Here is a 15,150-nt window from a genome sequence, read left to right on the forward strand (position 1 = left end):
ATGGTCAGAGATGGCAGAGAGGGGTAATTTCCCACATTGTATTTAATTGACAACCCAGGATACAAGATGACTCTCAAAGAGGACTGGAGGGTCCACCCATTCCAGAACAGAGGGTACCCCACAGAACCCTGCTTTACTGCTGATGTCAGTCCTGGGAGACTGTAGGCAGGGGTCTCAGGCTGAGCAGCCCTGTTCATTTCCAGCTTGGGGGTCTCAGGAAGGTGGAGGCCTTGGTCTGAAGGTGGCAGGCATAGGTTAGTAGAGGGAGGAGTCCAGATCTTGCCAGTTGTCAAGGTGAGGACTTGAAGGACGATTTGAGGGCCTGAAGCAATTGGCCCCAGCCCTGCCCCCTTTCTGTGGTTAGCCCTGGGAAGCCCCAGGGCATGGTCACTGGATGTGGTCAGAAGGGAGGGACACGCAGACACTGTCATCATCAGATCACCACTAGACATCAAGGTGAGGACCCTGAGGGAGGATCACATAGAAGCCTGCCGCATGGCGCTTCCCTGGTGGCCCAGTGGTTAAGAATCCTCCTGCCAATGCAGGGGACACGGGTTCAAGCCCTGGTCCAGGAAGATCCCACAGGCCGCAGAGCAACTAAGCCCGTGAGCCACAACTACTGAGCCTGCGCTCTAGAGCCCACGAGCCACAACTACCGAAGTCCGCGCGCCTAGAGCCCGTGCTCCGCAACAAGAGAAGCCCCCGCTCGCCACAACTAGAGAAAGCCCACGTACAGCAACGAAGACCCAGCGCAGCCAATAAATAAATAAATTCATTAAAAAGAAAAAAAAAAGAAGCCTGCCACAGACAGAGGAGGTACCACAGAATACAGCCCTTTACTTGCTTTCAGCCCTGGGAGGCCCTAAAGCATGGTGGCCAGATGTGGGGTCTGCTGACTTCCCATTCGGACATCAGAGAGAGGTGAGGACCTTGCTCTGAGGGGCCCTGTTTCATGTGAGGAGAGGGGAGGGGACCCAGGCCCTGCCAGGCATCCAGAGGAGGATCTTGAGGCAAGACTGGGGCGAGCCCCTTCCCAGACAGTGCGGGCGGGACCCACAGGAAGCCGCCCACGCAACCAGCACGGGCCGTCCGGGCCGCCCAGTCGGGCAGAGCACCCCTCCCCCACGTCCTCTTTGGAGGGGGCAGTCCAGGGAAATGGGGACCTTGGACCGAGGGACGCATCATCAGGTCGGCGAGAGGGAGGGCCCATACAAGCCCTGTCGGGAGTAAATATAAATACTAGCTCGGACAAGTCTGCGGGTATGCCTACAATCTCAGATTGGGAGGGTAGCTTGCCTGCCTCTGCGGTCAGCCCTCCGCAGCCGTGGCCCGTCGCAGCCGACACAACGTTTGCTCACTTCTGCCTTGATGTTCTCGGGGAGCAGCGGCTTGTTCTGGAGCCCACGAGGGAAGCAGCCCAGGCAGTGCCGGAGTCAAGGTGAGGACTCTGAGCCAGGACTGGGTGGCTTTTCCACCCCAGAGCAGGGATCCTGTCAGCGCCCTGCAGAAAGAGAATCCCGTCAGTGCCCCGCCGAAAGGGCGGGAACCCTGGCCCCCGCCCTGCCCCTGCTGCCACCCCTGGGACACCCCAGGCAGGGTCCCTGCACGCGGTGTGTCGGGACTAGCACCTCAGGAGTCTGCAGGACAGGAGGTTGTCTCTGGGGCGTGCAGACTTAGACCAGAAGAGAGAGGATTCCCAGGCTCTGCCAAGCTTCCGGGTTAGGTCCCTGAGGAAGGCGGGAGAGGCCTCCACCAGAGAGGCTTCGCCCCGCCTGTGCCGGCGGTCCTGGAAAGCCGCCGGCACAGGCCGTCAGCTGTGGCGCTTCTGGCGCGGTCAGGAGTCTGAGGGACACGCGGCTGGTCTGGGGTCTCGCGGGGGGAGGAGCCCCAGGCGTTGTCTGGTGTAAGGGGAGGACCCAGAGGGACAAGAAGCCCACCGCAGGGGGTTCCGCCGCACGCTTGCTGGCTGCTCTGAGCACACGCAGGCAGGCTTCCTGGACACGTGGTGAGGCTTCTTAGTGGGGACTGGACTGGGCAGCAGAGGAACGAGCCCAGGCCCCGCCGGGCGGCAAGGCGAGGATCCACAGGGAGGAGGTCGGCCCTCTCGGGTGCCCTAGAGGGGCCTCTCTGCCCCGCTCTGCCCCTGCCGTCCTCCTCGGGAGGCCCCGGGCAGGGGTCCCGGATATGAGGTGTCCGGATTTCCGGCCGAGGGCGCGAGGCGTTGTCGGTTGGGGCCGGTGGCGCGAGCTTGGGTCGGCGGAGACGGAGGCTCTCGCCGGCCGGCGCGGAGGTGAGGACGGGGAGGAAGGCCCGGGGGCTGCTCTGCGCGGCCCCCGGCCCGCCCTGCGTGGCGCCCCGCGCAGCCCAGGCTGGGCCCTCGCAGGTGTTCTCCCTGGGCCTCCGTGTCAGGAGCGTCGGGGCTGGACTCGGGTCAGAAAAGCTGGGGTCCCGGCTCTGCCGGCTGTTAAGGGGGGCCCGTGGGCGCCCGCTCCGCCCCTGCCGGCCCCGCCCGGCTGATTGTGTGCCCTGAGGCGACTCGGGCGGGGCTGTGGGCCGCGGGGGCCCCTCTCCGTCTCCTGACGTCTCTGCCTGGCGCCCCGGGGCCGTGGTGGCCGTGGGCTGAGGCAGCGACTTCGGGTCAGAAGAAGGGAGGGGGGCGGGCCCCGTGGGGACTGCGTGGGAAGCCGTGAGGATGGACGAGGGCAGCTTCCGCGGACGCGGAGCCCCACGAGCCCCCCCGGGAGGGCTCAGTGATGCCCCCTCGTTCCAGAACGCCGTGGGGTTGGTCTCCGGGAGAGACGCCATTGCCTGAGGGCCGACGGCGACACCTTGAGGGGGGACGGGAGCTCCCCCGCCACCGAAGAGATGGCGTTCAGCCCCTGCTGTCAGCCCTAGGAGGTCCTGCGCAGGCGTGGCAGGGTGTGGCCTTTCGTTACTTTTTTTTTTGGCGGTACGCGGGCCTCTCACTGCTGTGGCCTCTCCCGTTGCGGAGCACAGGCTCCGGACGCGCAGGCTCAGCGGCCATGCCTCACGGGCCTAGCCGCTCCGCGGCACGTGGGATCCTCCCGGACCGGGGCAGGAACCCGTGTCCCCTGCATCGGCAGGCGGACTCTCAACCACTGTGCCACCTGGGAAGCCCTCTCGTTACTTTTATCTGGACGTCAGGGCAGTGAGGCCCTAGACCTGAAGGGGCAGGGACAGCTCGGCAGAGGGAGGAGTCCCAGGCTTTCCCCGGGCTCAGATGAAGGACTGAGGGCACCCCGTACCCCAGAACAGATGGGGCCCAGCAGTTCTCTGCCCTTGCTGCCGACACGGGAGAGCCAAGGACGGTTACTGGCTGTGGGCCCCGGCTCACTCATTTTCTGGGGGATTCCCGGGATGGTGAAGCCCTTGGTCTGGTGGGCGTGCCTGAGTCCAGCCCCGGGAGGACTACCACATGCTGCCAGGCGTCGAGATAAGGACCCTGAGGGAAGATTTGCTGCACCTCCCACCCTGTAGAGGGGTCTCACAGCCACCTGCCCCTGCTGTCAGCCCTGGGAGGCCACATAGCAGGGTTGCCAAATGTGGCGTTTATTGACTTCCACTCTGGGAGTCTCAGGGAGGTGAGACTTTTTCTGAGGGGTGGACCTCAGGGTAATAGATAGGACTGTGAGGGAGGATTGAGAGGACCTCCCTCCCAGGTAGATTTGGCCTCTGTCTGCCCTGAGAATATCCATCTTAGAGAGAAGGGGCCCCAACCCAGCCCTGCCCCTCTTGTCAGCCCCAGGAGACCACAGGCAAGGTTGGCCAGATGTGGCGTTTCCTGACTTTTGCTGAGGGGAGGGTCTCAGAGAGGTCACAGCGTCGGTCTGAGGGGGAGCCACATCAGTTCAGAAGAGGGAGGAGTCCCAGGCTGTATCAGAAGTCAAGGGAAGGACCATTGGGAGGCCTGAAGGGCCCCTTTCCCTGAAAAGAAGGATGCCACAGGATCTCGGCGCTGGGAGGATCAGAGTAGCGGTGAGCAGGTGGGAGGAACTCTCGCTTCTGCTGCAAGCTCTACCAGGAGTCAAGGGGGTGGAGTGTCTCAGGGAGCTAAGGGCTGGGTTGCAGCAGAAAACTGCAGGTCAGCAGAGGGTAGGACAGGCCTTGCCAGGAGTACAGATGAATACCTTGAACGAGGAGTGAGTGCATTCCCTATGCTAGAACAGACCCCAGGCAGGTGTGGCTGGATTTGGTGTCTTTTTACTTTGTCTAGGGTGTCCCAGAGAGGTGAAGGCTTTGGTCTGAGCTGATGACACCAGCAAAGGGGGAAGTCCCAGAATCTGAGGAGTCAAGGTAACGTAAAGGCCTTGAAGGAGGACTAAGGTTACCCCCTAACACAGACAGAAGGGGTCTCACAGAAATTCCACCCTGTCCCCACTGTGCACCCTGGCAGGATCCGGGCAGGAATACCCAGATGTGGTGTACCCTCACTCCCTGCAAGGGGTGCCTGGAGGTGTCCCTGGGAGGTAAAGCCTTGGCCTGAGAAGGGTGATGTCAGGTCACCAGATAAGGTGGTCCCAGGCCCTCCAGGAGTAAAGAATACATTGAGGGAAGACAGAGGGAACTCCTTATCCCAGAACAGAGGGAACCCAGCCCCTGCTGTCAGCCACGGGAGACCCCAGGCTGGGGTGGCTGGATGTGATGTCTCTTCACTTTTGCCTTAAGGGTCTCAGGGAGGTGAAGGCCTTGGTGTGAGTGAGAAGACAGATCAGCTGAAGGAGTCACATCAGGTCAGAAGAAGGAAGAGTCCCAAGCTCTACCAGAGTCAAGGTAAGGACCCTTGGTGAGGACCAAAGGTACTTCCAACCCCAGAAAGAAGAGACCCCATAGAGTCTGGCTGTCTCCTGTCCTCAGGCCTGGAGAGACTCAGGCAGGGTTGGCTGCATAGGTGTGCCCTCACTTTCTCCAGGGGTGAGAGAGGTGTCTCCGAAAGGTGAGGCCCAGTCAGCAGGGGGTAGCCTAGGCCCTGTCAGGAGTAAAGATGGATAACATGAGGGAGGACTGAGGATAGCCCCACCACAGGACACATGGGGACCAGCTCTTGCTTTTGGCACTGGGAGGACATAGCAGGGGTGGTAAGATGTGGTGCCCCATTTTGGTCCATGGGTTCTCAGGGAGGTGCGGTCCTCGTTCTGAGGAAGTGGCAGTCTGAGGGGAAGCCACATCAGGTCGGCAGAGGGAAGAGTCCTAGACTCTGCCAGAGTTTAAGGTAGGGACCCTGAGCGAGGCCTGAGGGCACACCCTCCCCCGAGGACTGAAGGCACACCCAGCTCGGCCCTTCCCCTGTTGTCAGCTCCGGGAGGCCCTGGGCACAGTGGTCAGATATGGTGTACCCTCACTTCCCTCTTGGTGGTCTCAGGGAGGTGAGGGCTTGTTCTGAAGGGGCCAGACTCAGGACAGCAGAGGAAGGAGTCCTGGAACGTACCAGGCATCAATGTGAGGAATGAGGGTAACACTCAGCTTGGAGAGAGGGGGACCCCACAAACTTCATTCAGCTCTTTCTGTTCCCCCCGGGAGGCTCTGGGCAGGTGTGGTCGAAAGTGTTGCCCCTTCACTTCCTTCTCATCTGTTTAAGAAATGTGACGTCTTGCCTTAGGCTAGCAGAGGTGCAGGAGGAGAGGGCACAAGCCTCTTTAGAGGAAAGGTAAGAACCTTAGCGTGGAGGGGATCATCGCTCCAGAACAGCGGGGACCTCACAGAACTCGGCCCCTCCTCGCCTGTCAGGGGCTTCAGGAGCCCTGAGGTGAGGGCCTGGGTGTGAGGCACAGGTCCTCAGGTCAGCAGAGCAGAGGAAGCCCAGACAGTACTGGGAGACAAGGTGACGTGTGCACCCTGAATGTCTGCCAAGGACCCCCCAGTGCCTGACCCACCTGCCCACAGTCAGCCCTGGAAGCCTCGGGTTGTACTGGTTGGCTGCACCCTGAGGAGCTTTCTCGCATCTTCCTACAGGTTCCTAGGGGACAAACTGTCCAGGGAGACAGGAGCCCTGTGAGGCCCTAGAGCACCCCCTAAAGAGGGGATCTGTAAGCCAGCCTTTGTCAGAGCTGCCAAGGGTGCATTTCTCTGCTGAGGCTGCTGACCCGCTGTCTCTCTCCCCCAGGTCCTTGGGATCCCATCTCCCACCATCCTGCTTACACTTCTACCTGCTGCCTCCAACAAGAGTCATCATGCTTCACTCTCCAAAGCATCTGCGCCTCACATTTGAGCCAGACTTTCAGACCCTAAGTGACATAGAAGACCTGCTGACAGTGCAGGTTCCCACAGCTGAGGAGGAGGAGGAGGAGGAGACTGCCTCTGTTTCCTCTTGCTCTTTCATTTTCTCCTACCCCTCAACTTCCCCCCCTTCCTCTCCTCTGCTACTGGGCACCCCAGAGGAGATGGAGGAGGAGGAGAAGAAGGAGCAGGAGGAGGAGGAGGAGACTGCCTCTGTTTCCTCTTGCCCTTTAACTTTCTCCTACTCCTCAACTTCCCCCCCTTTCTCTCCTCTGCCACTGGGCACCCCAGAGGAGCAGGAGGAGGTGGAGGAGGAGGAGGAGCAGCAGGAGGAGGAGCAGCCTGCCACTGTGCCATTGGGTCATCCCCAGAGTCCTCAGAGCTCCTTCTCCGCCATGCCACGGAGCACATCAGATGGAAGCTCCAGCATCCAAGGAGAAGAGGGCACACACTCTCTCCAGGCCTCAGCACACACCAAATCCTTGTTCAGAGGCCTGCTGGATGAAAAGGTGGCTGATTTGTTGCATTTCATGGTCCTCAAATATCGACTGAAGGAGTCCTTCACAAAGGCAGAAATGCTGAAGGTTGTCATCAAAAAGGACAAAAACCAATTCCCTGTGATCTTCAAGAAAGCTTCTAAGTGCCTAGAGGTGATCTCTGGCATTGATGTGAAGGAAGTGGACCCCAAAATCCACTCCTATGTCCTTGTCAACTCATTAGACCTCACCCATGATGAGATGCATAGTGATGACCAGAGCATGCCTAAAAATGGCCTCCTGGCAATCATCCTGGGTGTGATTTTCATAGAGGGCAACTGCGCCCCTGAGGAAAACATCTGGGATTTCTTGAATACGATAAACGTGTATGCTGGGAGGGAGCACTTCATTTATGGGGAGCCCAGGAAGCTCATCACCAGAGACTGGGTGCAGGAGAATTATCTGGAGTACCGGAAGGTGTCTAATAGTGATCCTCCACGGTACGAATTCCTGTGGGGTCCAAGGGCCTATGCTGAAATCAGCAAGGTGAAAGTTCTGGAATTTTTGGTCAAGGTCAAAGGAACTGACCGCATTTCCTTCTCACACTGGTATGAGGAGGCTTTAAGAGATGACGAAGAGAGTCGGGGCCACAGTTGGCCCCTTGGATAGTACTATTGCCATGTTCATTGTGCAGCATTCCTCAGCAGTTTCTGACCCAAATGAAGAATGAGTGCAAATCTTCACTCCGTGCTTGAGAGGGCAGGCAGGGTTCTATGTAGAGGAGGGTCGGGGTCAGGCTGGGAAGAACACACTGCGCAACAACTTTGTGTTCCTGTTCTGTATGGGTGACTTGAAAGTTTATCTTTTTTTTTCCTTTTGGTATTTTTTTCAAATGCTTTTCCTTTAATAGGTTCATTAGCCTTAGAATCTGTTTATAAATGATATTGGTCACATTTATTGCTAAACATCAGATTTAAGAATAAGAGTTTGGGGGCTTCCCTGGTGGCGCAGTGGTTGAGAGTCCGCCTGCCGATGCAGGGGGCACGAACCCGTGTCCCCTGCATCGGCAGGTGGACTCTCAACCACTGCGCCACCAGGGAAGCCCGAGTTTTGATATTTTGCAAAGCAAGTTGGGGAATCTTCCATCTTATTTTGTGATCTGGAACAAGATAACATGACATTGGAATAGGAATTTTCTTGGAAATTTGAAAGAACTCAGCAGACAATAGAGAAAAAAATGTAAAAGCTGGTTCATTTTCGGATTCCCTTAACTACTTTAGTGTATTGTTCCATAATATTAAAATATATACCTGGACTTGCTTGGCTTATTCAGGAAAGTAGGAATAATCTTAACAAATCTTAATTTTTTGATTCCCTTAACCATTTTAGTCTATTGTTCAGTAAAATTAAAGGATATATACTTGGATTTGCTTCGTTTATTCAAGAAAGTAGGAGTGATCTTAATCTTAATAAATAAAAAAAACTTCTCACTGAGTCATCAAACATTAACTGGATATTTTCTCTTTGGAAAGCACTGTGTTAATAATGGAAATTCTAGGGTAAGCAAGACACACCCCTACCCATAGAAGGGTAGAGGTTAGGAGCAGCAATCATATCAGGAAGATGGTGAGATGTCCTCCATTACCTAAAGAACAAGTAAAAGAAGAGTGAGGACGTGGGACTCCAGATGCGAGCAGTCGAGTGGAAATGCCCTGAGCTAAGGCAGTCTGGGGCTTTGGGAAATGGCAATTCCTTCTATGGGAGTTCATTTTAAATTCAGCTGTGGGTGGTGGCAGGGGCCAGACTCTCAGACTGTGTGTTTTAGAGGTGAGAGAAGAGCCTGGAATGGAAAATTGCTTAGTAGTTATGTTTGGATCAGGGGTAAACCAGAGGGAAATCCCTACCTGGGGCAGGTATGAGAGGTACCCTGAACTCTTGTCCCAGTGCAGTTAATACAGTGCATGAAGGTGCTCTATACATATCATCTGCAGTGATTTCTTGAGAATAGGGTGATACTCTCTTGAGTTGGTACCCAGAAGCCATTAGGCTGGCACTCCTTTCCCTGGCCTAAGAGAGCCAGAGCCAACTCTGTTAAAATCCCATTAAAGGTAGGTTATCTTGAGTGTAATTAGGCCAAATCTAAGCAGGGTCTAGGCTTTGGTGGCAGTGAAATGAATGAAAACAGTATTTAGATGGATGAATACCTGGGAGAGAAGGAAGGAGTTAGTCTTTCACTTAAATTCTAAGAGCTTTGAGTTATATCAGCTGTGGAAGACTAACCCGTACCCCAAATTAATTATCCTCTAAGAGGAAAAATTTAATGAGTTTTGTGAAGCTGCATTTTTGCCTGATTTGATTGAACTGTGTATTATTTGAGACGTCCTGGATAAAAACAAAATCCCAGAGGAGAGGGCAGTAAGGTCTGGGGACAAAAAAATAGTAGAAATAATTGCCATTCATTAAAGATCTAATAAATGCCAGGCACTGTGCTAGATGCTTTTCTTACTTTGCATACGTTCCAGCAGTCCTACAAGACAGGGCTTATCAAACCCGTTTTACAGAGGATGCATCCAAGGCTCATAGTGTTAGTAATTTCCCCAAGATTATACTGCTAGTAAGTGACAGGGCTGGGACTAGACCATGGTCTGAATTCATCTAGGGCCCACGTTGTTCCCACTCCTCCTAGCGCAAGGCAGGTCTGTCTTCTATTTCTCTTCTCAGTACTGTATAATATCTCTCAGGTGACAAAAAGAAGGACCATGTGATGGTACTAAAAGCAGGCATAAAGAAGGAAGGGGAAATGAGAATAAAACATAATTTGGGGATTGTCTGAGCTTTATTTACCTAGGGTCCTCCTCCTTAGAGACCTAGGATACCCTAATAGCTAACTCTGCCCAGGTGCTGCATTTGTGTCCAGTCCTAGCAATATCCTGACTTAGAGCATGCTTCTCCTGATCTTCCCCAGTGTGCACTCCTGTCCAACTCTGGAACCTGGCCTGCTGGCCAGCTGCTCACTGTCTTCTCATTTGAAAGCTGTGCCCTGCTCCCAGTGGACAGCCCAGAATCGCCTACCTTCCCCCTAACATAGAACATTCCTACTCCCTGCAGAAGTCCCCTGCTGTTCCATCTGTCACTCTGGAGCCCTAATAGCAACAGCCCCTTCAACTTAAAAGTTCAATTTGGAAAGCTCAGATAGATAGTGTTGTTTATACTGATGTGTAGTGAGTTGAATGGTGACCCCCAAGATATATATATCTAAGATATATATATCCAGGTAGATATATCCAAGTCCTAATTTCCAGTATCTCTGTATGTGACCTTATTTGGAAATAGTCTTTGCAGATGTAATTATGTTAGGAATCTTGAGATTATCTTGGATTTAGGGTAGGCCATAAATACAGTGAATGGTGTACATATAAGAAAAAAGGGAGATTTGACACACACACACAAGGGGATATGAAGAATGGAGGCAGAGATTGGAGTGATGCATTTATAAGGCAAGGAATGCCGAGGGTTGCTGGCGATCACTGGAAGGTTGAAGAGAGCCACGAGATGGAACTCTCCTTCAAGGTCTCCAGATAACCCTAGGAAGCTAATACATGTTCATTTCCCCTAGGTGTATTTAACAAACTCTCAAAGTGTTTTGCAAATGGGCTTGTTGGTAGAGTCTGATTTGGCACATAATCTACTGGTTGTTGGGATATAACTCTGAAGTTAGATACATTATTTTTGAAACCACCCTAATATTTGTAGTAGGATTTTAATGGGATGTCTTTTTGAAATTGATCACAGAACACATACATAGATGGATGTGCTTATCCATGTGGTTAAAAACCAAAGCCTTCCTCATAAATGATAGATAAGGAAAGACCGTGGAAATCTCTGTGTAATCAAAAGGCTACAGAGGCTAAATTCTTAAAATCTTTGTAGTCCTTCTAGGAGGTGAAAATGGTTCCTTAGCAGACATGCTAGTTTGTTTAAAAATGAAAAAAACATCATTGTTAGGAAATGCATGTTTGTGTCCCCCACAAATTCATATGTTGAAAACATAACCCCCAATGCAGTAGTATTAGGAAGTAAAGCCTTTGGGAGGTAATTAGGTTTTGATATGGTCATGACGGTAGAGTCTCCATGATAAGATTAGTGTCTTTATAAGAAGAGAAATAGGCTAGAGATCTCTCTTGGCCATGTGACAATAAAACGAGAAAATGGCTGTCTGCAAGCCAGGAAGAAGGTCCTCCCCAGACACCGAGTCTATCAGCAGCCTGATCTTGGACTTCATAGATGCCAGAAGAGAAATAAATTCCTGTTGTTTAAACCACTAAGTCGATGGTATCTTATTAAAACAGTTTGAGCTGACTAAAACAACCATCCTTCCACTGCCCCTCGTCTGTGTACCTGCCACAGAGGAAAAATCCTGGTTTGCAGTGTGCCAAGAGGCACCTGTACAGGTGTTTGGGAATGTTCAGTCATGTATAAGGTAGCAGAGACTCATAAATTAAAAGACTTTGACTGTGTATCACAAGGAAGGAGAAAATTTTCGGTTTGTTGAGATTACAAAGATTATTGCAAAGAGTAGTGCAGAAAAGTGCTATTGAGTGAAGAAGGGTGATTTCTCCTTGCTAAAATTTACAGAATCCTTTGACAACTAGGTGTGGTCCTATATTTGAAAGCACTTGTCACATGGTAGGTTCATTCCTGAAAAGTTGGTGAATCTTAAGGTAAATTTGATTTTCTCAGAAACTCCCTTCAAGAAATGAAGAGAGTTGTTGTCATATCAAATTATAATCGCTGCTTTTTATTGAGCACCTACTAGGTGACGGCTTATGGGAGAGACTGGTGGCTTATGGAATAGACTACAAGTGCTCGTCCACATCTTGTCTTCCTCACCTTCCTGGGTGGTCCACTTGTTGTTAAGCAGAAGCCAGTATGCCCTTTCCATGCTTCCTATGCCATTCAGCAGCAAACATGGAGACCCTATGTCGGGATAATGGTGCTACAAGATGGAAGCAGCCTGGATCCTTGAGTCGTCTGAAAGCAGAAAGTCCCTGCCAACCCAAATCAGAATTTATGTGAACAACAATAACAATTGTGTTAAGTCACTTGTATTTCAGGTTTTGTCTATTGCATCAGCAAGGAGTTACTTTAACTGATTAACACACAGCTCCTATTTCTGGTTTTAAGCTTACTTAAATATTTTACTTAGAAAGCTAGTAGTTCATATAGTCTTGTAAAAAAATTCTAAAAATAAAAATCAATCACAATTTCCCCCTTTACAAATTTCCTCCAAAATTCAGACCCCTTCTCAGAGGTAACCACAATTAAAAATCTGGTGTGTATTATTTTTTTTAAACATCTTTTTTGGAGTATAATTGCTTTACAATGGTGTGTTAGTTTCTGCTTTATAACAGAGTGAATCAGCTATACTTATACATATATCCCCATATCTTCTCCCTTTTGCATCTCCCTCCCACCCTCCCTATCCCACCCCTCTAGGTGGTCACAAAGCACCAAGCTGATCTCCCTGTGCTATGTGGCTGCTTCCCACTAGCTAGCTATTTTACATTTGGTAGTGTATGCCACTCTCTCACTTCGTATTATTTTAAAGGCTATTCTAGGCTTTTCCATAAATGTATCTATTAAAATATATATCATTTTTCTTTTAACATACTTGGTAATTACGTATATATTAACCTTCCACTTACCTTTGCCACTTAATAAAGTGAATGCAAGATCTTTCCATGACAGCACCTACTCCCTAGAATTCTAAAGTATGTATGTGCCATAATTAATTAAACACTTCTCCTCCTGATGGACACATAAGCTGTTTCCCATTGGTTACTATGATTAATAGAACTGAAATCAACATCTATGAACATGATTTTTTTTGGAAAATTTATATGTTTTCTAATAATAAAGATATAACATAGAAGTTGTGTTAATGTGCAAAGGGCATGAATATTTAAAATTTTTATAAATATTGCCAACATTGTATTCCAGTATATTTTCTCACAAATTACTGTATGTAAATATCCTACACTCTCATGAACATATTATTTTACCAATACTTTAAATTTTGGTCAAAATTACAAGTGAAAAAATATTGTGTCAAAGTTATTTTAATTTGTGTCTCCCGTTTTCTCATTAGGTTAAACAGAAAATTAACTTAATCCCTCACCCATATGAAGCTGGATTTATGCAGTGATGTCCTGAGAGAAGGGATTCCTCTGGGCATGACTTAAAGTTCTGAAATGTCAGCAGGACCTTTCCCCTTTACTTTGAGAAGCAAGGATTTGGCCAGAATGACCAGGAGCCAGGGAAGGATACTCTCAGTCAGTGAGGGTCATTGAGAGCATCCTGGCGAGAGCGATTGCCAGAGCCCATGAGAGAGCACGTACAAAACTGAGTCCAGAGAGCCCCAGGCAGGCTGGCGGTCAGGGCTCTCTGAGCCCAGAGTTCAGGGCCCAGAAGGAGAGATGGTGGGGAACCTGGGCGGGTGGTACTGGACGCCTTACAAGAATAGGCTGGGGAATCTCGGCATCCTCATGACCAGCTGGAAGTCCCAGTGTGGTCTGAGTGGGTAGGTCATTGGAGGAGTGGACCAGCCACATGCCAGACACCACCCGCTGCCTTAGAGTCGCCCGTGTGTCCTGTCAGGAAGAGCACAGCTGCTCCCCTGCATCATTTGGGTGAGCTACATTTCTTGACACCTCTAGTGGTCCAGTGCTCCCTTGCCAGTGTCCCCGCGCTGGGAGCTGTCTTGATGCCTGCTGGAGGCTGGGATGTGCCCCTGTGCGCAGTGGACCCCTCCGTAGCAGCTGGGCTATGTGAGTGAGTGGGGTGGTGACCGACGTCTGCCAGGTGAGACAGGCCAGGGGCACCAATGAAGAGTGGAAGGCAGTGCGCAGCCACAAGGAGGGGGCAATTGGAGGGGCAATCCCTGGGACTAATCACCTCAGAGACTCTGCAGCAAAAGGGCTGGGTGTGAACGTGCATTGAAACATGATCCAGGTGTTGTCCCCAGCTCAGGCTGCCTCCCACGGATTCTGAGCTGTTGGGACACTAGAGGGCGGGTGTCCTGTGGCTCTGACTGCCGGTCTATGTTGCCACCAGACACTGTTTGGGATACAGGATTGGCCCACGGTGCAAACATTTGCAGGGTTGATGGAATCCTGTGGAGATGGTACCCTTCTTTGTTAAACTGACTGGGAATGAGGGGATGTGTGAAGTCCAATGCAGGAAGCAACAGGTACTATCCTGTTGAGAGCATCTCCACCTCTAAAATGGTGTTTGCACATGGGGAGATGTCCAAAATGACACTCTCAGTGAGATTTTCCCATGGGATTTCTGAAGTTACATGAGCAGCTGTAACACTTTGGGTTTCCTCCATGCAGGCAGAAGGCCCAGGCAGGGGACGGGCTCTACATTTTAAATCATTGAATGTGATCCTCCAGCATTTTTATTGATTGATTTATTCCTTCATTTATCAATTCAACTAATATTTATTGAACACATAATGAGTTAAAAACAATGAGTAAACAAAACAAAACAAAATAACAAGGGACTTAATTCAGCTGTGGGTGGGAAGAGATAAGGAGACAAGTTTTAGGAAAATTCTGTGAAATGGTGTTAGAGTGTATGATTCTGAGTTCTGAAGTTTGCTGATTAGGTAGAAGCTGTTTCTCCTACCTGAGATTGTGGATAGAGGAAGAAGAGCTGGTGGTGATTTGAGTGAGGAGTAGAGATGATGAAGGGCATGGCGAATGACGTCAGTGTGGGCCATGTAGATGGTGAGGTGGAGTGTGCTATCCACCTAAAGCTGTCCCTTGGGCAGTAGGAAACATGGGTTGGATTATCAGAAGAGGGGTTTGGGCTGGAGAATTAGGCCACATCAATAGAGGTCATTCATTCACAGTAGTCTGCATGCTATAGGATATCATTCCTTCTCCTGCAAAACCAGTTAGCAGCTAAAATCACACAAAATTTAATGAATACAAGGAAAACTTCTTTTTTTAAATTTATTTTTGGCTGCGTTGGGTCTTTGTTGCTGTGCACAGGCTTTCTCTAGTTGCGGCGAGCAGGGGCTACTTTTTGTTGCAGTGCGTGGGCTTCTCAATGCAGTAGCTTCTGTTGTGGAGCACGGGCTCTAGGCGTGCAGGCTTCAGTAGTTGTGGTGCGTGGGCTCAGTAGTTGTGGCTTGCGGACTCTAGAGTGCAGGCTCAGTAGCGCACGAGCTTAGTTGCTCCACGGCATGTGGGATCTTCCTGGACCAGGGCTCGAACCCATGTCACCTACACTGGCAGGCGGATTCCCAACCACTGTGCCACCAGGGAAGTCCCACAAGGAAAACTTTAAAACAAAAAAAAGTCCTCACCCAGTTTAATGAAACACAGGAAAACTTTCCCTGGTGGATTTCTGGGTGAGTACTTTTTCTTGATAT

General features: G+C 51.0%; 1 protein-coding gene across 1 annotated transcript; it reads left to right on the forward strand.

Annotated features, from left to right (window-relative positions):
- Positions 1-2,865: 2,865 nt before the first annotated feature.
- On the forward strand, positions 2,866-7,379 carry LOC309817637 (melanoma-associated antigen 10-like; the record flags this gene model as incomplete). The annotated part of the gene is made up of 3 exons (XM_082646906.1): positions 2,866-2,884; positions 4,687-4,791; positions 6,526-7,379. The coding sequence occupies 3 exons, from the start codon at positions 2,866-2,868 to the stop codon at positions 7,377-7,379; spliced, it is 978 nt and encodes a 325-aa protein (XP_082503032.1).
- Positions 7,380-15,150: the final 7,771 nt, after the last annotated feature.

The sequence above is a fragment of the Grampus griseus genome (genome assembly GCF_964374135.1).
Source record: "Grampus griseus genome assembly, chromosome: X".
NCBI classification, from domain to species: Eukaryota; Metazoa; Chordata; class Mammalia; order Artiodactyla; family Delphinidae; genus Grampus; species Grampus griseus.